General features: G+C 39.0%; 1 protein-coding gene across 2 annotated transcripts in view; it reads right to left on the reverse strand.

Moving 5' to 3' along the window:
- The window catches only part of kalrna (kalirin RhoGEF kinase a), a 156983-nt gene that overhangs the window by 105013 nt on the left and 25378 nt on the right, over nucleotides 1–26592 (reverse strand). For both annotated transcript variants that reach the window (XM_042425768.1, XM_042425767.1), the window contains exons 2-4: nucleotides 9810–9884; nucleotides 5475–5589; nucleotides 1172–1364 (exon numbers count right to left, since the gene is read on the reverse strand). In XM_042425768.1, coding sequence (XP_042281702.1) covers nucleotides 1172–1364; nucleotides 5475–5589; nucleotides 9810–9884 — 383 coding nt within the window. The remainder of the gene's footprint in view (nucleotides 1–1171; nucleotides 1365–5474; nucleotides 5590–9809; nucleotides 9885–26592) is intronic.

Raw genomic sequence — 26592 nt, forward strand, 5'->3', positions numbered from 1 at the left:
CTTGAACTTGTCTGTTGTGAAACTTTACCTACCTTAAGACCAAAAAAAGCCCCGTATATGTGCTTTCCACACAGTTTTTCCTTTCTGGTTATTGACATTGTATATTGGGATGAGTAAGTGCATAATTCTGAGCACATTTAAAGGATAAGATTTAAGATTTTAAGATTTAGGGGGATCTATTGACGGAAATGGAATATAATATTCATAAATATGTTTTCATTAGTGTATAAATACCTGAAAATAAGAATTGTTGTGTTTTCGTTACCTTAGAATGAGACCTTTATATTTACATAGAGGCAGGTCCTCTTCGACAGAGCCCACCATGTTGCACCACCATGTTTCTACAGTAGTGGAACGGAAAGGACAAACCAAACACTGGCTCTAGAGAGGACCTTTTTGTGGCCACCGTAGGTTCTACACACTTGGAAGGGAGGAGTTGAGGGGAGGGGTATTCAGTCGGTTGCAATCTGCAACCTCACCATTAGATACCAGTAAATCCTACACACTGGTCCTTTAACAGTAAAACTAACAGTAACTAACTAACTTACTCTGGTGTAAATGCTTCTAGAAAAACATGCCATTAGATCTTTAGTTGGCACTGGAAAAAAAATTAGATTAGAGAAAATAGTTCATAATTAGTCCTCATTACTGTATCATGTAGCATATTTGCATATTAAAGGTGTGACTGAGTTCAGCATGAGAAATTAGAAACATTTTCCCCCTTCTGTTGCATGGAAAATGAGCAAAGAGAAAGTGAAATTTCGACTCTGACATTGTCTTTTTGGGCACTAAATGGATCTAACGATAATCCAGATAGCTGGAAATTACATAACCATCTCCTTACCTGTTTTGTAAAGTTACAAGACAAGAAAAATATAAACACATTAAAGTGTAAATAAAAAAAATGGAGAGTAACATTAAAATATAGCTAATTGATAATAACACTTAAATTTGGGTTTGTGTCGTTCAAATCGGGGAAAGGCATCATTTCCAGCTACCATCTTTGTTTGTATTAGGAAACAGTCACAACTTTGGAAACAGGTCTGAGCAGCAGACAGAATATATTTCCATTCAGATGGTTAATAGAGACTTTATGGATTCTAGAAATAGCGTTAAAATATTCATAACCTGTACAGAGACTTTGACTGAAACATGAAAAAAGCCCACTGACCTCAAAGGAGAACTTTGCGCTGCCGAAGTTCGTCTTCTGTTTCTGCCAGAAGTTGTCCGGTTTGATGATCAGCGCCACACAGATCTCAGCTGGAAAAAACTCTTGTAGTGTCTTTAGCAGAGGCTTGATCAGTTCCCACTTAGAGCCACGCATGTCAATGATAACGGTGAAGCCACGCTTACATACATCCTCACTGCAGACAGACAGACAGAAGACACAACAGAGATAGAGAAAGTGACGATACGTGGTTAATAACCTTAAAATCCCAAATAGTGATTTCTGATACATCAAACTAATTACTGTAGAAACCTTCATGGTACAAGCCTATGCAGTGGTTTAAAGTCTACTGTAGGTTTGCAACTAATCATTATTTTCATTATAGATTAATCTACTATTTACGATTACGATTAGTTGTTTGATCCATAAAATGTCAGAAAATGGTTAAAAATATTGATCACTGTTTCCCAAAGCCCAAAGTAATCTCTTCATTTTCGTCTTATAAATTATTCAAAACAATTAATAAGCATTTAAAATAGTTGGCATTTAATGTAATAGTTGGCAACTAATCAATTGACTAATTGTTCAGCTCGAGCCCACTGATTGTAAAGAAAGTAGGTGATGAGCTTGCAGTCAGTTATATTTCAACAGTGGAAGAAGTTTACTTGGATAAAAGTAGAAATACAACAGTGTCATCGTACAGAAGTATTAAAATAACGTCCCCTTTCAGAGTTATATTACAGTTTATTATTACTAATACAATGAGCAGCTTTATATATTGTTGGGTAGTTGAATTCATAACAATGCATCACATTTTATTGGGAGTTCATATATTTTATGTAACATTTTAGTCTGCAAATTAACTATGTGGTATCAATATCATATTTCAATCTAAAATGTGGTGAAGGATGTATAAAGCAGCATCAAATGAAAGTACCCAAGTGAAGTGCAAATACTTCAAAACTGCAGTGCAGTGCAGTGCAGTGCTTGAGTAAATGTACTTACATTCTGTCACTGCATTTCAACTGATAGGTTACATAAACTTTGGCTTAAAATACTAATGAGCTATGAATTTCCTCAGCCAATCAGTTATTCTGAATGGAGGAGTGCAGCAAAGAGATATATTTCTTTTTTTTTTAATCCATCATTTCAAAGTAGTCTCTGAGATATATCACACTTTGGCAGGCTGAACAGCCAAAATATATCACTAATCTCCACATATCTCTGGCCCCACTGAGCTGGTCTCTAAGTATAGAAGTGAAGTCATAAACAAAGGTAAATGCACAGCAGTGTGCTGATAACATGCAGGTAATGACAAAGCAAACAAGAGAAGGAAGAGAAACCACTGCACACTCCAAAATAGCCTCAATGAGATTGTTCTATCTTGTAAAGAAGCAGTAAAAGTCCCATTTCCCTCGTGTTGAGGACTAACATAGCTACATAATTATAGAAGAATCTACAACAGAGGGGACGTATCACCATGCTGACTGAAACATAAAACTGCTTAGGCATTTTACAAGAGAACGTTTTAGCCATAACAGCTGAAATATATTGTAACGCCGGTCAAAGTGCCATCACCACTCCATCGCTGAGCAGCTCTCCCAAACCCAGAGAGGAAGGTTTTACTTCCAAAATAGAATTTATGCAGCAAAGTGATGTTTGAAGACACACATTTCAGAGGTAATCTATGAATTATCTTTACTGACAGTCTACGAGACTGAAATACGCCCCTTGAACACAAATCTCCCATATTATTTACAACACCATCTAATCCACCTAACCATCAAATTCTGTATTCATTTTTCCTCATATGTGGCATATTAGATTACTGGGAGTATTGGGGTGATGCACATTTAAGCTCATGTTTTCAAGACTGTTTTGGACCACACTCACATATGTAAAATACATTTAGAACATGAAGTCAAAAATTGCAGAGTAAAATTAAAGAAGGTTTCAAGCCCTGAGGGAAAGGAGAGGAGGAAAAGTAAAAGCTGAGAACAAAACACTGAGCATGTGACAGGACAACACTTGTAAACAGATATTTCCTGACGACCAGTAGCAGCTGAGAAACCAGTTCAGAGTCAGCTGTGTATGCTGGAGTCTAATGGGCCTTAAATTCAGCTGCTGCTGATTGGAGAGTAAAAATATACTCAAATTACTTCACCTCCAAACACACTCACACGTAGCCTCTATTAATACAGATTCAACGACCGCACATCCATTATAATATCCCTCAGGGAAGCACAAATTCTGCAAGTCACCATGGAAACAGCAGCTTGATTAGCAGGAGGAAGCAGAGCGGGGCTGGAAGCTAGGGATCGAATATTAATACAGATTTTGGGCTAGTTTGGTTCAGTAGGATTGTGTTCTCATCAGCCAGGTATATGTGTTAACATGTGCATCAGTCTGTATGAACAGACTGGTTTTTAAGTAGTTTTTAAGTACACTGTGCTGTTTTAAAGGCTGAAAGTGCACCAAAAGTGTTATGAGGTGCGTCAAATAGCCCCTACTCAGACTTTTGGAGCGTCAAATGAATGAGGATCCAGCGACCAAAACTGTTTTTTCTGCAGCCAAAAAAGAGAAAGAGAGCACGATCAGCTGACAGCACACGCCAGCAAGAAATAGAGACAGCAACAGAGACAGTCTTCTAGTGTCAACTCTGCACATAAATCATTTTGTACAAAGAAGTTCAAACACCCAACTGAAGGAACAAGTAGAAAAAAACGTTTTTTTATTGGAGAGGGTCTATGAGCCATTAAAAGTTCACCTATAATTATTTCTATTCTCTAACCTGAACCTGTTCCAGGTCTCTGCAAGTTCATTTTTATTGCTTGACATCAAAGGTACCCTGTGGAGTTTTTGATTACTAGGGCCATGGAGCAGTCTTTTTAGGAGTGGTTTCCCATTTTGTTTGTATCACACATGCACACAATGACACGCCTGTGAGCACAGTGGCAATGCGTGGCGCATTCCTGTTTTTCAAAAAATTAAAAGAAATGTGTAAATATTTTGGTGAATATGCAGGATGGAAATGCATTCAGCATGTTTGTTAGGCCCCAAGGATGCACATAAATAGAAACTGGATGCAACTCCAGTTCTATGAGTATATGCAATGGGGTAAACCATACGAAATCAAATACATTTCGTTGAGCAACACTGAATGTAAACAAAACTGTGTATAAGCCAAGTCTACAGGCGACTTAAACTAAAACCAGTGGCCGACAAGAAGGTAAGAAATTCATTTAAAAATGGATGATATACCTTGGAAAATGGTCAAGAGTAATGTTAGGTATACAGTAGGTGATGTGTTGTCAATGGATTAAAAATACTAAACATAGTATGCACTTGTATGATCCTTGAACTGAGGGCATTCTGTAGCTTTAGTCTTTTTTTAGTTGTTTTGATGTGCCAGTCTCCATGAAAACCCACCAATAAACAGGATGTGGTGTTAATATCATCACATTCCAGCTATCATATCAGCCTTCAAGATACAAGCTGATCCTAGTTACCTTACACACAATCTGTTTACATGCTGCAAGTCATCGGCATAATATTTGAGCAGTAATAGTAGTTTTTTTTTTTCTCTTCTTTTTGTGGTTGCACTGCTGCACGTATTTCTGTTGGCTGGGATGCCACAAAATTAATCAGCCACAGATGAGCTGAGGCAGATCTCCCCTCACAACAAACATCAGTGAGGAATCATCTGCTTTCATGCCACTATTCATTAAGTCACTTAAAGGATGTTTATAACAAGACTCTGAAATTATTTAAAAAGTGACGTGGACAATTTCTGACATTTTCGGAAAGTCGCAGGAACTAAATAGCTAATTTGTCTTGGTCTGTGATTGATTAGTTCTCTCTGTGCCAACTGATTCCATGTAACATCCTCAGACTGTGATGTAGGGCCATAGGACTAAACAGGCTTGAAGCTGAGTGTGACAGACTTGCGGCTGTCTGCTGCAAACACTGCCGCTTTCATGCTGATGCAAATCAGACGCTGCTCTCCATCTGCTGCTGTGATGAGGAAGAAAGGAGTGTTTGATTCCACAGTGTGGACAGCATTGAATCGCTCTGCATACACTCCAACATCCACTTTATCCTCTTTCTATTTGTCACAACTAAGTCTGGTTCGCTAAACGTTATTGTCCTGAAGTACAGCTCAGAATAAGAAGTCTGATTAAAAATTTACACGGTTAATAATTTCAATAAATAACTAAATGTGAAAATAATCTAAATGTGTGTCTAAAGGAAACAATACTAATGCTACTGTGTGTGTGTGTGTGTGTGTGTGTGTGTGTGTGTGTACCTGGGAACAGTAGACAGGTAGGTTACCAGCCTCCTCAGGTCCTCCTGTTTTATTCGGTCGTGGTTGCTTCTGGCAGGAAATGTCAGGATTGGTCCTCCTCTCTTATCTCGCCCACCTGTGCATGCACACACAATTAGCATAATGTTTAATGCTGCCGAACACGTAACGTTCATAAGACTGGCTTTATTTTCTCGTTCTGTATTATTAACAAATCCCATGAAAAGACATAAACCAACAATAAATTGATCCTGCTAGTATTGTCTGTGCCTTTTCTAGTACATGGCTCAACAACACAGAACCCCACTGGTACAAAGGAACCGTGAAAGAGTCATTTAGAGACATTTTCTATTATTACAATGAACATAACAATACTAGTACAGTAGTAACAGCAGCAGTAGTACCAGTAGTTGTAATATTAGTACTGTAGTGCAGTAATAGTAATAGTAGTAGTTATAATAATAATAGTAGTGGTAACAGTAGTAGTAGTAGTGGTAGCAGTAATAGTTGTACTCATACAGCAGTTACAAGTTCTATATAAAGAATGTAATTTCAATTTTTAATAATTATTGATCATGTTTAGCATTTACCTAAACAAAAACAAGAAAATATGAAAATATCATGGCACAAACAATAAAAAAACAAAATACAGAACACAAAATCCAAGAAGTGAACCATTAAAGCTTTGAAACTATCTTTTCTAGCAGACGGTACTCTACACTACAACCACTATCACTCCATTATCACCAGCTAGACCATATCACAGTTAATCTGCACATTATTTTACACTAACAGCTACAGTATCTGTGCATCTGTAACATAACTCCCATCACAGCTACATCAGACTGTGGACACACTTTCCAAAGCCTCTGAAACCTATGTGAAATACAAACGCTCTCTCCCTCTCTCTGTGATAAATTATGTGTGTAGAGATGTTTTGGTTAGATTAATGTAAGAAACACAAACCGCACTGTTTATGAAACTGCTACTCAGACGTGGAAAATCGGTCTGTGTGTGTGTGTGTGTGTTTATGTGTGTGTGTGTGATTTGGGAGGGAGTATGCTGCTATAATCTAAGGAGGAATCTGGATGACAGATTGTTGTTGGCACTGGGTCTCTCGTCCTCTCTCACTCTCTCTCTCTCCCTTTGTTTCTCTAGGTCTCTCTGCCTCTCTCTCTCTCTTTCAGAATTACTTTTGCACTTGTACATAATTACTACAGTACCTGAAGAAAGAAAGAGTACTCCTGTTGTTCTAAAACAGTGTAAAATCTACATTAAAATCAATTGATAGTCCTTAATGTATAAAATATATATTCCATTCTAGTATGGTAGTGTTAGCCTGCATTGCAATATACCAGGGTATTTACACTTGCCAATATTTTTTGGTTTACAATGTACATTTAGCATTCTTATGTTGTTCAATCCATCTGAAACTCAGCCAGTGGATTACAAAGGATGTTTTCTGTGCCTCACTGAGGCTGCAACTAATGATTATTTTCATAATTTTCTCAATTAATCACATAATTGTTTGGTCTATAAATTTTCACAAAATAGTAAAACTGTCTGTTGCAATTTCCTCTAGCCTAAATTAATGTCTTTACATTGCTTGTTAAAACCTCAAAATGAATAATTTACTGACATAAAACCTAAAGTAAAGCAGCAAGTCTTCACAATTAAGAAGCTGCAATGTTTTGTTTTTTGGGTTTTTTTTGGAGGGGGGGGGGTATTAAAAATGACTTGTGACAATGATTAATCTATTATAAAAGTAGTTGCTGATTATTTTTTGTTGATTAACTAATTGATTCATCAACTAATTGTTTAAGCTCCATTTTTGACATACAATGGCTCAATTTTTACAAAATGTTCACTGTAAAATCCTTGAAGTACATCTTTAATACCAGAGAGTCAACTTCCTGGGTTTACTTTGTTCCTGCTAACACCAGCAGAGACCAGACCCACGACCAGAGCTGAGCCATGTCCAAATTTGATTCAGTGTCATCAGGTTCAGTTAGTGGAGGGCTGTATATAAATATGTGTTATACCCAGAGTTGATCCATGTTGACCCGCTATCAGCTCTGATCACATGGTGAGTCATAATCATAAATGTAGTCAGCTGTTCAGGTCGATTGGTTCGGGTCTAATTATCATGGAGTCTATTTCTGACCAGCTCACGTGTCTCTTTCAAAATGACTTTCTGCATGTCAGGTTTGAGTCTACATTGGATCAGGTCCCATATTTTTGAGTAATGAAGGTCTCTACCACAGTACTGTAGTTAGAAATAAAATGAGACTACAAAAAACATTGAAGCATACGGTACTTTCATGAGTAAGGGTTTAATCTTGGGAGGTTGTGACCTGTGCCTGGATTCTTGTTAGCTCACAGCAGCTGTCGCAGCTGGGGAAAATTTTAATTTTTCAATATTTTGGAAGATTGGAAGCCCTGTTGGTCAATTTAAGAGGTCATGTGATGTTAGCGTCCGCCTGCTAACTCTTGTGTTTGTTCAGAATATCACGAGTGTTGGTGAGTGTGATGGCCTGTGGAGTGAGACTGTTCATGTGTCTGCTCTCTCTGCTTGTTTTGGCACACGGTGATCTGTTGTGCCTGCCAGATGGGAGAAGTTCACATAAGTCATGTTCAGGGTGTTAAGCGTCTCTGATGATTTTCCCTGTCCGTTTCCTGACTTAGGAGGTGTTTAAGTCCTGGAGGGTGACTGGTCCATACCAATGATCTATTCTGCAGCCCTGTTTGTCTGTTGTAGCTTGTTGGCACACAAAGAAAAGTAATCCTCCATGGTGACTCTATGTTGGTCTCACACTTCATGTCCTGAGATCTCAGAACCTATTTCTCTTGAGCATGGTGAGGGGGATCAGTGTGGGGAAACTCTTACTCAACAGTCGTCTCCACAGTTTTGAGCATGTTTTGCTCCAAGCTGTTGTCACCACGCTGGAGGGCCAGCTGTTCAACCTACCGCCTTGGATGAAGATGGTTGTCATGTGCAGGCTTGAGGTTTTTGTCAAAGGGGTCCCCCGCAAGGAAAACACTGACAGGTATAGAGATCTGGGGCCAGATGCATTTAACCAGAGCTGCTGACAGAAAAATTATCTGCAACTATTTTGATAATCGTTTGAGTAATACTTTAAGAAAGAACGCCAAATTATCTGGTTCCAGCTTCTTGAATGTGAATGTTTTCTGGTTTCTTTAGTCCTTCATGATGGTAACTGAATATCTTTGGGGTGTGGACCACTACTTGGGGCAAAACATGACATTTTAGGTCGCATCTTAGGATTTGAGTAACAGTGATTGATATTTTTCACCATTTTTGGACATTTTATAGACCAAACACCCCATCAATTAATCAGAAGAAGAATCAACAGATCAATCTATAATTAAAGTAATAATTAGTTTCAGCCCTGCATTTAACTGTGTTTGGGTTCACATAAAGACACTCAAAGACAGAAATATGCATAAGTATTCTTTTTGTCAGTATTTCCACTCAGTTTGTCACATATGGGCACCCTTAATCAGCCGTTTTTATATCACCACCTCTGTCTGCTCCACCAAACTTTGGATGTATCAAAAAAAAAAAAAGCAGCGAAGAAGAAGTACTTTTTCAACAAGCTGTCTGTGTTGTATCCTTAATCAATGCCAGATCATCACACACAGCTGTGGCTACTTATGGAGCCCATATGATATTCATCAGACGTTCATGTAAGCCATCATCAGCGGTGATATATCAATTATTATTATCAAACACAAGAAAGGTGATCAAAATGCATCACGCTCATTGTCAGAACAGATGTCAGGAAGCCCTTCACAATGAAAAGAACATGAGAAAAGGGAAATAAAAATGCCTCCGATGTTAATCACAATGATACAATTTTAAATGTACGAATAAATCTTTAATTGGCATTTTATAAGCTAACAACCTAAATCTCTCTCATCTCGCTGTATTTTTCTATCTATCTATCTATCTATATATCTATTCTACCCAATCAAACCACATTCTGCTCCTTGTAGAGAACTGTGAGTACGCCTGATCTGAGGGACGTGTGAGACCTGCAGTTTTCTTCCTATAAACACCATTTTATGTGTGTATAATGGCGTATGCATACACAATGTTTATACATCTAAACCGTGGAGCCCCATTTTCCAGGATATCTTCTGCTCCATGATGTAATTTGATAGTTCGGATCAGTTAGCCTGATAAGTTTTCTTTTGTCAGTCTTTCTAAAAATCTGTCCTCAATGTGAACCCGATGACTTACACATGACCTCAGTGACTCAGATGTGATCTCAAATTCTCAAAAGTGATTGAGCTACAACACAGTCTGACACTCACCTGACACGAAGGCAACTTTCTCCTTTAACACAGGAAGAACATCAGACGCCTTGATGCCTTCAGTCCTCAAAGACCCTGCAGCAAGACACAGAGAGAGAGAGAGAGAGAAACAGTCTGTCAGTAGAGCTTTAAGCTTTTAGTATTAATCCCATTATCAGATCAACATTCCTGTGTGAAAGAACACAGAGGCACGCACACTGACAGGAATCTGGCTTTTACAAGACCTGAAAATAATGAAGTATTACAATGTTCTTGTGTCTTTCATACAACACTGAAACAGGCTTTGAAAGAATTTTACACCTTTTGTGAGGTGTTTTATAGCCGTACAGCCTAAGTAGCTTAATTATCGTTCGTGTCATTTTACAGACCTGTGAGTAAACAGTATGCAGTTCATCTTCATTAGGGCTGCGACTAACAATTACTTTCATTATTGATTAATCTGTCTATTTTCTCGATTAATTGATTAGTTGTTTGGTCCATAAGTAAATGATGAATAATGTAGATCACTGTTTCCCAGAACCCAAGATGACGTCCTTGAATGTCTTGTTTTGTCCACAACTCAAACATATTCAGTTTACTGTTATAAAGGACTAAAGAAACCAGAAAATATTCACATTTAAGAAGCTGGAGAATTTTGACTTTTTTCCAAAAAATGACTCATAACGATTAATCAGTTATCAAAATAGTTGGTGATTAATTTAATAGTTGGCAACAAAACAATTAATCAAATAATCATTTCAGTTCTAATCTTCATCCCTCTTTATTTTATAATCTTCATATTTGTTCAGTACCCTGGTCCCTCTCTCTCTCTCTCTCTCTCTCTCACACACACACACACACACAGTTCATCTGGTCATCCGTCTGTCATCTTATAAAATCCCTCTCTGTCTCTCATTTTTATTAATGCTCTCTCTACACTCTAACCTCTCTCTCTCTCTCTGTCTCAGTAGAAAACAAGCCCAAATGTCCATCGCCTGCTGTGTGTGTGTGTGTGTGCGTGTTTGTGTGTGTGTGTGTATGATTACACACACACACAAACACACATTCCAAGAACATTCCACAGTGAGAACGCTAAGTCGGCAAAATCTATCTCAGGACAGAGAGAGAGACACCAGCTCTGACTGGATCTATGGCTCCGTTTGAAAAGTCAAGTTTTAAAGCACTGACGTCAACATGGGTCACTTAAACCTGGTTCACCTTCATGAAACAGGACAAAGGTCACAAAGGGTGAAGCTGCATTCTCACTTTTAGTTTAGTCAATATTTGACCTTGTGATCTGGGTGATCTGATCACAGGTAAACTGTTTTGAACTGATGTGTGACTTGCCTGCAACACAATGAGGCTGCACTGGGAACAGTAATGATTTGAACCTGATGGAGCATGCGCTATAGTCTTAAATTAACATTTAATTTACCATTCCAGGCTGCCATTGGTTTCCTTTTACTTCCATATGGCATTGTAATTAAATATCAGACTCTTGAGATTTGTTTGATATTCATTACCTTATCTTGCAGACTGAAACAATGCATCAGTCTTTGTTCAAAGTCCATTTCCAAGCAGCAATAATGTATATTTTACTTACACAATTCATGCATCTTCAAGAGACTGCTAGTATAATTATATTCTAAAAAGATAAATTAAAACAACTGGATGCCTGGAAGAATCCAGTGTTTGCTCGCATGTAGACGTATACCTACTGTGCATGCGTGTCTGTGGTTGCGTGTGGGTAAGTGAGTGAGAATCATTTGTCCATTAGCGTTCAGAGGAAACTGCTTTTGTCATTTCAACACACACAGGAAACTGACGGTCTTGTCTGCGGATACACACACACGCGCAAACGCACACACACTTCAGCGTTCTTTCGGGCAGTGATTTTCAAGTCATGTTCATCTGCAGTTCTGCGGTGTTCTGTCTCTCTCTCACCGTTAAGAGGTGCTGTTCTTGTACAGAACTGTGAAGACCCGCTCAGTTGCTTCTTTTTTTAGATCTAAAACTAAAGCACTTTGTTCCAACAGTCCTGCAATAAATCTTACTTTCATGAGGTTTATAATGGTTTCAGTTTTAGCTGAAACATTTAAAAAATGTGTTGATTCAACTTTATGGTGGTAGTTTGTGGTGCTCTTGAATCGTATGGTTCAACACTGAGAGATGTTTCTAATATTTTGCCCACCTAATTTCTAATTTGACTTGTCTGTTTACTCAGAGAGAAAGGAATGTGTCGGCACTGGAACCAGTATGAAAATACATGTGTTGATTGAAATACTTACAGTATAATAATAAGAATATGATCCCAATTGTTTCATTTTTTTCTTTGTCATTGTTGTTTCTCACCAGGAAAAGAGGATTATAGATACAGTAGATAGAGAGGATTATGCAAATGTTTCAACTGCCAACACTCGGAGTCAGGCACACCTGCACAGCCATAAAACTTGTTTGCGCACACACACACACACACACACACACACACACACACACACACACACACACACACACACACACACACACACACACACACACACACACACACACACACACACACACGCGCACAAGCACAGATTCACTTGTTTATTTCACTCACTGCATTCTCTTACATCCATTAGGGATTCTCACCTCTAGCCTTAACCAAAACCCAAGTCTTACCCAAAGAATTTAATGGTTAATTTAATGACACCAGTCTTATCCCCTGGTGGGAGAAAAGTCCCCCCTAGTGTAACTATATGAACAAGTTTCTCTCTCCACATACATATAACTCACACACTCCACTCTCCTCCACAGCCTTGACACACGCTGTCAACAATCCATCAACTGCAAGAAAAAAAAGAGATTGCAGGAAGAGAGAGAGAGATAATGATGGAAGATGGAGAGAGAGAGAGAAAGAGAGAGAGAGAGAGTGATAACACTGACTGCCAGAACAAATTTGAAGATTTTTTTTACAGTTCTACTCATCCGTGGAAAGACTTTACGTGACACATTTAATTCAGTGACTTTCACAGAATCACCTTCAAACATGTCTGTTGGAAGAATCCTGATGCTTCTGACTGCTCAGAGACTCAGTCAGGAGGTGAGAAATTTACATCCTAAAATACTGCAAACTACCAGCTCAGGCCTGCTAAGTGTCCTGACCTGTCATTTCCAGTCATTAGTATCTTGTAAGTTTTACAATAGAAGTAATAACAGTAACATCACTGCATTTATTTAGCCTGAACATATAGAGCCACATAAATCCTCTGTGCCTTACTTATCTCTCTCAGCCAGCAGTTATTTATTGACTCAGACAGCCTTGTCACAGTGGCAGCCTTGACATTGACTCATCATCTTCTGAATATGCTTCATAATATAAGTATTTTAAAGTAATAAGTGTTTTCTGTTTGCAAGTAAGTTTGAAACGTTGGGTAAAATACATGTTGTGTTGGTAAGATTTCTATCTGTAATTAATCCCTGTCTAGTCTAATCTGATAATCAGACTAGATTGTAATTTTATTTGGCCTCATTATGCAGCCATGCAGACATTATACTGATGTTAGCGGTTTTTGGAGGCAATTCATTTTTGCCATTTTTGTGGTGATTTTTCTGCTACCATTTTTCAGACTCTGTCACAGGAAGATGACACCCCCACTCAGTTGTTTTCCCAAATAAGGGAACAGTCGCCAATGAGCAAAACACCAAAAATGTTTTAAATTGGTGTAATCTGAGACAAACAGAAGTCTGGAATCAGGCTATAATAATGCTACTCTGCTGTCAGGTCAGGGTATTGTAAAAAAAAAAAATGTGTTTACAGGAGGGAAATTTTTTCAGTAGAGGAAGTGTCAGAGCCTGCTCCACCATGATTAAACTTTGAAAAATCATATCCTGATGCCACAACATGATTTGTTTAATTTCTTATTCTTGTGATCGTACGAAAACAGGTTGTTACATCAAGATAAAGAGCCACATAAAATACACACATCCCCTCTGAGGACTCCCACAGGGAAATCTGACAAAAAGAAAGAACATGTTGACTATCCTTTCATCTCTCTGCTGCTGTTTCTCTACCTCTCTCTTCCGTCCTCTCTCTCTCTCTCTCAACGCACTTCATCACCATAACATTTTAAAGCTTTCAAACTAAATCCAGTTAAGGTCTCAAGTATTAAAATAACCGTTTTTTTCTTATCTTGTCTTCTCTTTCCCTTTGCTCTCTCTTTCACACACACACATGCGCACCTTTGATCCGACATGTGTTTTCTCCATCCGAGCTGTTCACCGCATACACGCATCTTCCGCGCGTGTGTGTGTGTGTGTGTGTGTGCGTACAGTAGCGATACAGCGGTGATTACAGCAGCATATGGCTGTTGAACACACTACACTAAATAACTCGGGGCCATTGAATTGACTAGACACACACGCACACTCACACACAGAGCATGTAGACTAATCTGATAGCCAAAAAAGTAAAACCTTCAGACAGAGAAAAACCTGAATGGTTTGACAGTCTTCTTCTTTGCTGTCATGCTGCTTTGGGCCAAGGCAGTGCACCTTCTATATGTGTGTGTGTGTGTGTGTGTGTGCCCTAACACTGAGGCTGACATCATCCAGAAACCAACATGAACATCTGCTAGCAATTGGTACACTGATGGAGGAAAACTTCAATGTGTGTATGTGTGTGTGTGTGTGTGTTTTTGTGTGTTCAGTGAACCCTCTATCATCTAAGAGTGAAAATTAATTCCACCAGCAGTTATCAGATTGGATGAGTCTGGTAGCTGAAGTAGACGTTCCAGGCGTAGCATTACAGCCAGGAGTACCGGTAATGTTTTTAAAATCAGCCGGCCAATGTTTGCTTTTGTCTGACTAACAGTTAGAAATCTCAATATTCAATTTGTAATGACATGAAACAGGTGAAAGCAACAATCATTACACTTAAGAAGTTTCAAACAATACATCTTTGGGATCCGTATTTGATAAATCCTTTAAATGATAATTAAATTGTCAGAATTGTAACTTTTTTTTTTATTTAAAGTCCTCCTCCACTCAAAAATATGTTTTTCTTCTTGTTCCTTCGGTTGGATGTCGGATGTGATTTACTGTGTAGAATGATGTATGTGCAGAGTTTGACACTAGAAGACTGTTTTCATATTCATCTGCTGAAAGTGGAAAGTTTCTCCGTGCTCGGTGAAAACCTGATTTTAAGGGGCCTGAGAGCATGATTTGTGACATCATAACTAGTTTGGAAGCCAATCCTGGTGCAGTATGCAACTTATACAAGTGTGATGTGGAAACTTGAAGCCTCCGGTGTACATACACTGAGAACGGACTTTACGGTGAAGTAAGAGACATCTTGTGTCCAGCTGTTAAAACTTCAATGAAATATATTTACATATTCATAGATTATGGAATTTTTAATGAGGGAGAAGTAGGTTCCATTGTAAGTATAAGTGGTACTTATACTTCTTTGTGGAAAAACCATATCAGACATACATTATTGTTCCAAGCAGAGTATGTTTATATGTCTTAATACATATCTGGATGGGATCTTTAAACATGATTTTGAGGCACGGCATAAGACAATGATATACTGTATTTCTTCTTTGCTTGTAACTGCAGAGCTTGTGAGCTAAACACACTTTCAATAACAGTTTAAGACAGGAGTTGCCAAAAATTTTCCTTAAATTAATTGTAAAATTGTAAATCAGATACAAGGAGTACCTGCATATTGAATCAGAGCTCTGATTGAGTATGCAGCTACTCATTATCTACTTTGATTGTTTTTTGTATCCAGCACCTGTCCCACTGAGGTTTTGTGGAAGTGGTCATGACTACTATGTTTCAAAGCTGTAAAAAACAAACAAACGAAAGGTATTATATTAAAGTGGTCACAAAAAAAGCTGCACTATAAAAAGAGTTATAGCAAATTGCATTGTAACAATAAATTACTAGTGAAGTAACAAGAAAACTGGACACAGAAGAAGATTCGACATCCAAAATCGCAGAGGAAACAACAGTCACAAAACATCTATAATAAATGAACTTCCTGGATAAAAGGCTTAAGGGCATTTGGAGAGCAGACAACAGATGCCTGCCAATAACTGCTGGGTCTGATAAAAGGCTGGATGTCACAATGACTATGTTTACGTGCACACTAATACGAGTCATGTAAACAGCATATTCCAAATTAGGCCTAATTCCGAATGTAGCATTTTCCTATTAAGACATGTAGCATATGCTGATATTATTCTGGTTTTAGAACCATTCTTTGGACATGTACACAGTGCGTTCGGAATATGCGTCTCAATTGGAGATTTACCGCAGTTTGCTACACACGACCTCTTGTCTGTTTACTGTCAGCTCCGTGCGTTGGGCTGGGATAGAGATGCATGATGGGCTGGTTGTGTAACGCACCCCTGCGCAGGTAAAATGACATATGCTAGAGCAGGAAGGCAGACAGAGGAGAGGGATGGGAGGAGAGTGAAGAGCTGTTCAGGGCGAGCTGATAAAACAGAGCGTGGCTTCTTCACGACGGGTAAGGAGGGGATTGGTTATTATCCTGACATGCAGCCATGGACTGACTAGTAAACATCATGGGACAGCCTTGGTACTGGATACGCTTGTAACTATATTATACTATATTTATAATATCAGTCATATCAGTATCATTTATAAATATCAGACAGCAGCTCACTAATGTTTTTCATCTCACTGGTTTACTTCACTGCCTGCAGAGATCTTGTTATTCCCATTCCCACTGGAGCAGAGAGAAACCCTGAAAACTCTCTGCATGTAAACAGGGATATTAATGGAATATTCATTTTCATTAGCCATGTAAACAGCTTAGAAGGAATATTGTCTTTTTCAGAATAAGGGCAAAAACTGGAATGTTTAACGCATGTAAACGTAGTCATTGTCTATTGACTATAGAACTGTACCCGGTTTGCCTTCTACTAGCAACACAGGGTTATCCCTTCCTATCTAACTCAAAGCCGCCACGTTTGTTGAAAATACCAGCATGTGATGTTGGTGGAACGAAGAAGGCGGAACTCAACTGCAAAGGCAGTGCAGCACCTGGACAGTCAACAGTGTGCACACACTAGTTATCTTGTAGTTCATCTTCAAAAAAGGCAGCAGTTGCAAGCATTTTTTTGATTTAATGAGTAAATAATTACCTTTGCGAGATGAACATGAAGTACATAGTGAACTTTCTACACCGTTACTCAGAGACTGACATTAGTGGAGCGGAGCAGCGATCAGCAGAAAGAAACGAGACCAGCTGACCAACACACACTACAGCATTAAACAACTTAAACCAACTCTGAGGTGAGAAAAAGAAAAGAGAATAAAAAATAAGAAGAAAATAACTCTGTGCTCATTCTGTTTCACCTCAAAAGCCCTGCAACCACTCAGTGTGTTGGACAACGATGTCTTTCCCTAACTTAAAATAAATAGGCTGCGGACCAATTATCTTATATGCCAGTTATGTTTCATTTTGTATTTCAGTGGAGTAAGGACACCAATTTTTCATCTTTTTGTTTCATCTCGGTATAAAGCTGAAATCCCTATGGACACTTTCATCTGTCAAATCATGATTTTTCACTTAAGCACACGAAACTCTAAAGGTGTGCACACAAACTGTGTGCGCCGCACCTTTGTCTCAAAATGATCCAGTGAAAACCCTGCAACAGAATGTTCAACTAAGCCGACTGCTGGTGGCGAAAGAGCATCAGTTTAAAAGAAGTTTCATTCACATGAATGAGTTGTTGAAACGCAATTTAACACAAATATTTTTTATATGTGTTCTTTCTATACAACTTATGTTCATTCCACAAACCTTTGTGAGTGAGAAGATACAGTCTAGCTACATGATACATGAGAGTAGCACCTGCATACCAACAGCTAACTTGTCTAGGGACAAGGGACAAATAACTGTTTAACAGCTGAGTTCCACAATAATCTTCTTTTTGGCAGCTATCTGTATCAGAATATTCTGTGTTATGTTGTTAGGTAACAAAATAGTATATTGTTATTTTTTGTCATTAAGTTTGGAAGGAAAAAACACAGGAACACTGAGGAAATGGAAACGACTGAACTACCATCAAGAGAGGATTTTAGCCCTCAAACTCAGCAAACATTGCTAGGCAACTGGCGGAAACAGCCGGCTCTTCTTGTCATTCTGCAGCAGCTTGTTCACATAAAAACACTCAGTGAATAAACTTCTAATATCCATGAATGAATGACTGCCCTAAAAACATTGTATCTGTGTCTCTTGCCTCATTTACATGCTAGCAAGGATAAAAGCCATGAATTCAAATTAAGCCCGCTTCAGTCAACACATATACGGAGGTGCGTTGGAGTCAGTGCAGGTCACAGTCTGGAAACTCTGCTAAGTCAGTGTTGGCGGAAAGCATCACATTGAAGTCGACATCTGCATTCATATGGAGCCTTTAATTTAGATGATAATCATAATTACAAACCAATCAGAATGATAATTTCTCATGTAAACATCAAGATTAGAACACTTCTGCAAACTAAATAAATGTCAGACTCCGAAAAACAGAACCATGGCAGGCTGCTGCTGGTACAACGTTAAAATATTTAGGGATCAATGTGCAGATTATTGTGGCTGAAAAATGCAAAACAAAACATTAAATAAAATAGTCAAAAGAACTGAGCAATGGCCAAGATTCTGAGCAAATAAAAAGCCTAAATCAAACATTATTACTGCATTATTGTATTATAGGATTACTGGATTATTACTGTGAATTCCATAAATACTGTATCACAAGACTAACCCTTCTGTCTGATTACTGACTGTAGACCATGCAGGCATGATGCCTCGTCACATTATTTTGGGTCATGTACTCACAGTCAGTGACACTCAAGTAACCAGGTTACTTCGAGAAATCTGGTTACGGTGGTAATCAGAGAATGTGATTACATGCACTGCGGTAAAACTGGTTACTGTAAATCCATGTATACATGCAGCAGGTCAGTAATCAGATTTCTCCTCTACCCCCGACCTTATTTGGGAAGCATGGCTCTTATTTTGACTGATTAAGTGATAGAAGACACTGTGGTGGTCCTGACTTTGTGTGTGTGTGTGTGTGTGTGTGAGAGAGAGAGCAGACAGAGTGGAGCTCTTTGTCACAGATAAATGTGTCGATATTAATGTTTCACTAGTAAAATGTTCAGCCAAGGAAACTTATTTAGACTTGTACAGGCTACTTTTTGCCGTACAAGTCAGACTTTAGTCAGACTTTGGATGTAATAATCCTAAATACATGGACTCCATGTAATTATGTCTCCTTCCATCCACCTGCTCCACTGTTACTTTCCTCGTGTAAACTCTTGTAAATCCATACACAAGTGTACTTGTAAAAAGAAATCAGGTTTCTCTACTGTAATCCCTGAATACGGTAACCAGATTTATATGAAATCAGCTGACTGTACAAAAATAAAAAATTATAGCTGAAGACGAAAGGTGAAAGAGTGAAGAAGTGTGGATATTGTACCATAATGTTTCATACGTTTTTTTACTGAAAGATGCGATCGGCAACAAAAAATACCTGAAAAACAGCAACATCAGAAGGTCGATGTAAGGTGAAAGAAACACAGGCGTCAAAAAATCCCACAGGCACTGAAAGACACACACACACACACGCACACACACACACACACAAAGACACTCACAAAGTCTTTAGAAGTCTTTCAGAGAACATTCATGTTTTTTTCATGTGGTAGTGTGGGAATAAATGTTGCTCTAATGTTGTATTCCTTTATGTGTGTGTGTGTGTGCGTGTGTGTGTGAGAGCATCATCTGTATCCCGCACACACACACACACACACACACTTTGCAGGAACAAACATAGAAGAACATTTATTCCCACACTACCAAATGAAAAAAACATGATCAAAACACGATCAAACATCAATGTACTCTGGTGTGTATGGTATATTTCTTTTTTATCGCAGCAAGGTCACACAGCCTGGAAGTGATGTCACTACTTATGGTGTGCGTATGATTCATTTCATCACTGTCTATTCTTATGAAAAACTACAGGAGTAAGGTCACAGTAGACTCTACTGCGTGCACACACACACACACACAGACACACACACATGCAGAAAGACATAGCTGGTGTTCAACGTTTCCAGACGTGTAGATGTTAAAGGTCAACATGCAGTCCTGCTGGAACCATTAACACCGCTACCCCCCAGCCCCCCCGTCTCTTTACACACATGACCTGGTAGAAGAAGCACACAGGAACCAAATGATGACCCAACCTTACAGGAAGGACTGCTACCATCATTGATATTTAGCCTAGTTTGAAGTTCTGCTCACGTAAAAACACCTCAGCCGGTGAGTGATACAAGCTTTTCACCAGACAGTGAAGGTGACACTGAGGATGCTCAGACAGCCAACAGACATCCGTTTCAATTATTAGGGTTGAAAATATGACGTACATTCTGGCCATTCATCTGAGCAGAGAGGCTCATTTCCCAGATTGGTACAACTGTGGCCAAAATTCAAAAGGCCACAGGTGCCTAATGTATCTGATAATGTGTCTATGTGTGTGTGTGTATGTGTGTGTGTGTCTATGTGGGTGTGCGCGCTCTATCTAGCAATTTTGAATAACGATCAAACAAGAGCAGTTCAACAGCTTTATGTAAAACCAAACTGCTGTGTGTGTGTGTGTGTTTGTGTGTGTGCATGTGTGTGTGTGCCTGACAGGCTATAACATGTGTGACATTCATCACACATACACACATCGAGGTCATGCGTGTGTGTCTAAATGTCTTCGGAAGAAAACAGGTGAGGCCGTCTGCACCCTAGCAACAGCTGCCCCAACGACCGGCTGCCGGACCTTGTGTGTTACCACGGAGACAGGGGCTAAGGGTGCGGTCTATCATATTTAATGCTCGGTTGACATGTTAGACAGTGACGCTGTATTCTTGGAGAGGCTGAAATCTTTGAAGTTTCAGCAGCTGCGCATCACTGAGCAGTTATAATTCATTTACCAATCAATGACGGTGCCGCGGTTTACAACCGTCCGATCAAAGCGATACTTGTCATCCAATCATCTCATCATGTGTTAACTGTCAGGATTAGGTTACGCCATGTGTTTGTATCAATTACATTTGTGTTTAAGTCCTTACTGAGTTCGTACTCATACTAGCAGTGAGCTTCCAACAAGCAAACATCTTCCTCTTTTAGAGATGTCAGTAATGTAAACCTGAAATTTACATTTATAACAGCTTTAACGGAACTAGCGTTATGCATGTTGATGTTGTGCTTTGCAATATGAGAGCTTTCCCTCATTTACACTGGGTATCAAAGTAAGCATTCTATATCTTGATATGGTATTTTGACAAGGAAAATGTATTTTAATGCAGCACATTGCAATCAGAAAGCTGTTGGTCAAGTTAAGATTTAGGCACAATCTGTAACGTTTGGCGACATTCTTAAAAAAAGATTTATCCAACAAGTTGGAAATTTAACTCTGCTTCATCCCGCTATCACAAGCAAGCCCAGCAAAAAGCTACAGACAAACATTTCATACAGCAGCATTGTTACACTTGACCTTGGACATGCTTGACAAGTCTGTCAGCTCCACCTACATCATTTGCATATTGAAATCTGACCACAATGTGGGAAGAATGTTCTTTTTATTCTAGCTGGCAAAAAGACCTGCAGACTAGTTAAAACCTACAAAAGCATCAAACACAGTCTGACCTTCACCTTCATACAAGGATGGTTTAGTCTTGCAGACAGAAAGGAGTGCACACTGAAGGAACTAAGTGGAGGCAATGAACGAAATACATGGACAACTGATTGAGCTGTTGCTAGGCAACCTCTCACATCTCACTCTACCAAAACAGAAGTGGTCATCCATCAATAGTGTATTTGTATTTCTCATTTATACTTTAAATTGCACAGAAAGGTCAAATAAATTTGGGTAAATGAAGTGCAAATTCTGCAGAGAGAGCTGGAGGTGAGTGAACTTCAAAATCTGGTGAGCTTTAGCTGAGCTGTGGTGTGTTGGTATGTTTTTTGGGGTGTTATTTCCTCTGCCTGTTGATGTGTGGCATAGTGTAAAGCTGTTGACAAGGATGTGTATTGTACCACCCACATGCTTGTGCGCTGTCATGTATGTCCCTGTACATGAGATACAAACAACCTGCCAAATAGCACTACTAGTGGTCAAAAACTCCACAGGGTAACTTTAAACATTATCACAAAATGATTAACACTCATTTATTCACATTCATTTTTCAGTTAGCTCACTGTTTTCAGCTATTTTTTGAAAGAGATGCAAAGTAAGGAGTATACAAAGCGTGTAATAAGAATGTTTTAACCTCACAAACCTATTTAACACTTGGATAGGCATCATGCAAAGCAATGTCATACAGTTGTACAGGCAACAAGTGCTCAGAAGAAGTGTACCAGAGCATCAAATTGTCAGAGGTATTGAAGAAGCAACTTAAAGAGCAATAAAGAGCTAATAAAAGCTAATACCAGACTGATTACTTTCTGCGGTAGAAAACGTGGGGTATCGAACCTCGATACACACTTATGAACTCATGTCTGTAGGCAAGTTACTGAACCTCTTGAAAACATGGTTTTAAACCTGCCATATGGAGCTTAAACATGAGTCCTGCGTTGTTACTAACAGCACACTAAGAGCTTATGTTATCATCTATGCACATGTTTTTTATTGTAAGCAACATGTTTATGAATACCTTGGTGAATATTAAAGAGTAAAAAAATGCTGTTAGCTTGGTATCAGTATCAGCCAATACTAAATGGAATCTAGATTCATGGTGGGGGACAGGCGGAAACAGACGATGATGATTATAAATTTTCTACTAATGATTCAGTAATTTGTGTTGGGGCTTACAGCTCGCATTTTTCACAAAGTCCTGCTAATAACATTTCTCATGCTGCCTTCATGAAACAGAAATATAATAAGTGCAATTACTCAAATTTTACAGTTGAATGGAAGCTGATGAGTCTCAGTGGACTAAAATTCATGATATCGTGAAGTTCTGTTGAACTGCGATAAAGAGGTATCAATGACTGATATGGTTGGTAGATGGACAACCCGCGCTGCTCATTATTTTTAATTAACCACACCTTTTCAGTCTCTTACCACTGCCACTGGTCTGTTTGCCAACTCATACAGCCAAAACATCAAACTAGAGGCCAATGATGCATCTAATCTTTATGAAAAGAACTGGCATCGACGTTCAAGATGATCAGCATCACACAGACTTACTGTCAGTAGCAACTGACCCAGACTGGAAGACTGAGTCCAGCTTGTAGCAGCAGTCAGTAGTTAAACCCCATTTTTCAGTGCTGCTTCATCTCAATGGACAGTATCATACTGAATATGAATAATTAATTTTCTGTCTCATTATTTTAACATAATACCTGCATATATTCTTTAACACTGCAGTGTGAATATGTTTTCTATCCTCATACACACACACACACATATGCAATTTAATGGCCTCGGCTCCAGTTTCCTCTGCAGAGGAAAACCACATCCATCACTCTTCCAACACAAACCACACACTGCTCTCTCTGCTCTCTCTCTCTCACTACCACACTCTTGACACTCTCTCTCACACACACAAAGAGAAAGAGAGAGCTTGTAAATAGTTAAGTGCTTGCCAGGCATCGCACTCAGGTCACAGACACAGCAGATGATGTATTCTCCATAGGGAAGCTCCCTCCTATAACGGGACAGTTGCTGGAAAAAAACATACAATTCCATTATTAGAGAGACAACTGTCTGTCTGTCTCTCTCTCTCTGTATCTATGTCTGTCTTTTCGGTCAGTTTGACTACTTACTCTTCATTTCTGGATAATTGACTGACTATGAGACTCTGCCTGGTATTTCCAATGTGATAACAATGAGCTTTTCCTCCTATTAAAGACTCAAGGCTGCCACACACACAAACACACACGGCCACTTGGCTGAAGGCCTTGACAACAAAATACTCTCACAAAAGAAAGAGGAAGACCTTGTCTAAGTGTGTTTGCTGGCATGTAAACATACATCTATATATATATTTATATATATATATATATATGTCTGTGTGTGTGTGTGTGTCTGACTCATTCAGCAGGAACCAATCAGATCAAAGCTTCGTTTGGGGGGGTGGGATGACATCATTTGTGCTGCGTTCCAACCACATGGAGAGATGCCATCTGGAGGGTGCTGACTCAGCACAACACACACAAGTACAGCAGAGTCCTTCTGTATTGTAGCCAACGATCAAACAGTCCTGGTCTGGAGTAAGAAGCTGTAAGGTAATTCAGATTCACTGGTTGAAACCAAGCGAGTAGCTCTGGGTCTGAAAAGTGAAGCCAATGTTGAAGTGCCTTAAAACTGCATTTTCTCTAATGGCCATCAGGGGGCCACTCCACTGGCTACAGGAAAATGACCCTACTTCTCACTTGATTAATTACCTCAGTAAACGCTTTCCTAATAGGTTTATGGTCTCAATCACTAGTTTCAAGTCTTCTTCAATATAACATGATGTTCAATTTTGTAAATTATGGCCCCATTTAGAGTAAAATATACAATAAAGTAGGGTATGCTACCGTGGCTGTGCGTAAGGTGCTGTAGTTGGACGTTGGGGAGCTCCCCCCCAGCTCCATGCTCTCATCCAAATACTTCTCATCACTTCTGCCTCCAAAAAACCAAGATAGCAACAGTAAAAATGCCAAACTATTGGTTTCAAATTTGGCGTCCAAAAACCAACGGGTGGTAATTTTATACAGTCTATGGTTTAAACATGCAGTAACTAAATTTTTGGCCACTTGGGGGTAGCAGAAAGTTGTGAACACAACACTGACATATCACCTTTTAACTTGTTAGCTAACAGTTGCTTCTTTACACAACCAGCAGTTACGGAGCAACATTATCATTCATTTGGTGTCGCATGTCTCCCTACCTAATAGATGTAAGTCCAATATTCACTTTCTTTAAGCTCTGTTTCTGTTCTCTGCTAACTCCAGGGGGAAACATCTGGATGTCTGTTTGCCATTTGGTGCTGAGCACTGACTCTATATAAATATGGACGACATGTCTCCACTTCCTGCCGCTATGCAAAAGTGAAGCCAAAATATCTCCTTTCCGGGAGCTGCCACCTTGCTTGTGTGAAGTCATCTGGAGCCAGAGTCTGTGCAGTAGAGTCAGGCAGCAGGATGACGGCCCATGGAACACGCCCCCTCATCCGTCCTGCTGCCTGATGGAGGTTTGCCCATTTTGGATTAGCCGAGCGGAGTCGGTCAAGATGGCGACGGCTGCCCACTTTGAGCTTCACAACCGCTCCTCAGAAACCAATGGGTGAAGTCACAGTGGCTACGTCCATATTTTTTTTACAGTCTATGAGCCAGCCACAAAGAGGTGATCAAGATATTTTGGCTTCACTTTAGCTGAGCTGTCATGATGTCCATATTTATATACAGTCAATGGTGCTGAGCAGGTAGTGTGCAGTGGGTTTTTAAAGATTTATCTCTGAAAACAGCTTCCTGCTACATCCAAAAACGATGCTATGAGAGTGGTTGGAGTGAACCAAAACAGTAAAATTTTGGACCAGACAGCTAAACAATCAGCTGAAACTTGCTATGAAGCTCTGTACAGCTGAGGGGAGCTGTGGAGTCAGAGGATCAGTTTCTTTAGGTTCATCACTACAGTACGAGCGATGCCTCTTACATTACACATTGTGATTTGATACATTGTTAATGTAAAAATATTGATTATAGCTGCTTTAAAGAGTCCCAAATTATGGAAATACATATTTTCTCACTTAATTACCACTTAATTAAGTGGTATCAAGTCATTGGTCTTATTTGTCCAGGTTTTGAGATACCTGTCTTTGGTGCTCATATCATTGAAAAATTAAAAGTTTCATCAGTAACGTTTCTTTTCATGAACAGTCTTTCCATTATTTTGGATGGAGCAAACATATGGCGACCAGACATCCCTGTTTGTTGGGGATTGTCCCTGTTTCAAGCTGGGTGTTCTGATTCCCGACAAATATCTGTAAAACACTAAAATGTCCTGGTTTTCGACATTCACTACCAAATTGTCCTGGTTTTCACTACAATTAAAATAATAATTATAATATTATACTTGTTTTCAGGACTTACATACAAATTTATCATGTTCTGTCCCCCTCATTATTACCTAACCCAATATAAAAACATAAATAATGCACCATACATCTGAATTCAACATTTTGTCTGGATGTGCGTCAATCAATCAATGTGTTGCTGTCAAGGCTGTCGCTAGCCTATGACGCTTGTGGCTCTTTCTGACAGAACCTGTCAGTATGCTAACGGTTAGCTGTCAAGCCAAAGAGAAAGTTGGTCTTTTCTGAAGAGCTCCAGGAGGCTTACTCCTTCCTTCGTAAAGTACCCGGCAATGAAAATGCTGCGTTCTGCACAAACTGCAATATTACATTTTCAGTTCTGCGGGATGGAAATGTCAATATAAAAGATCATATTAAGACGGCCAAACATAAACAGTGGTTTCCTTGAGAGCTGAGAGCTCCAGAAAAGAAGCTCTAACTAAGAAGAAAGATTGCAAAGATTGCAAAGCCTAAAGTACCAAGTAATCTCCTTAAAGGTTAAAGTTTCTTTAAGGCTCTTTTAAAGCTCTTTTGTTCTTAACGAGGTGCAATTGTGATTTAATGTTTTGATGTTTTACCGTTTTTTTTTTACGTTTTTACATTTAGTAAACAATTGTAGCTATAGTAAACTCATTTTGTAAACGCGCAACCAGCTCATGACAGCGTTATGAAG

The sequence above is a fragment of the Thunnus maccoyii genome, chromosome 11, assembly GCF_910596095.1.
Source record: "Thunnus maccoyii chromosome 11, fThuMac1.1, whole genome shotgun sequence".
NCBI lineage: Eukaryota > Metazoa > Chordata > Actinopteri > Scombriformes > Scombridae > Thunnus > Thunnus maccoyii.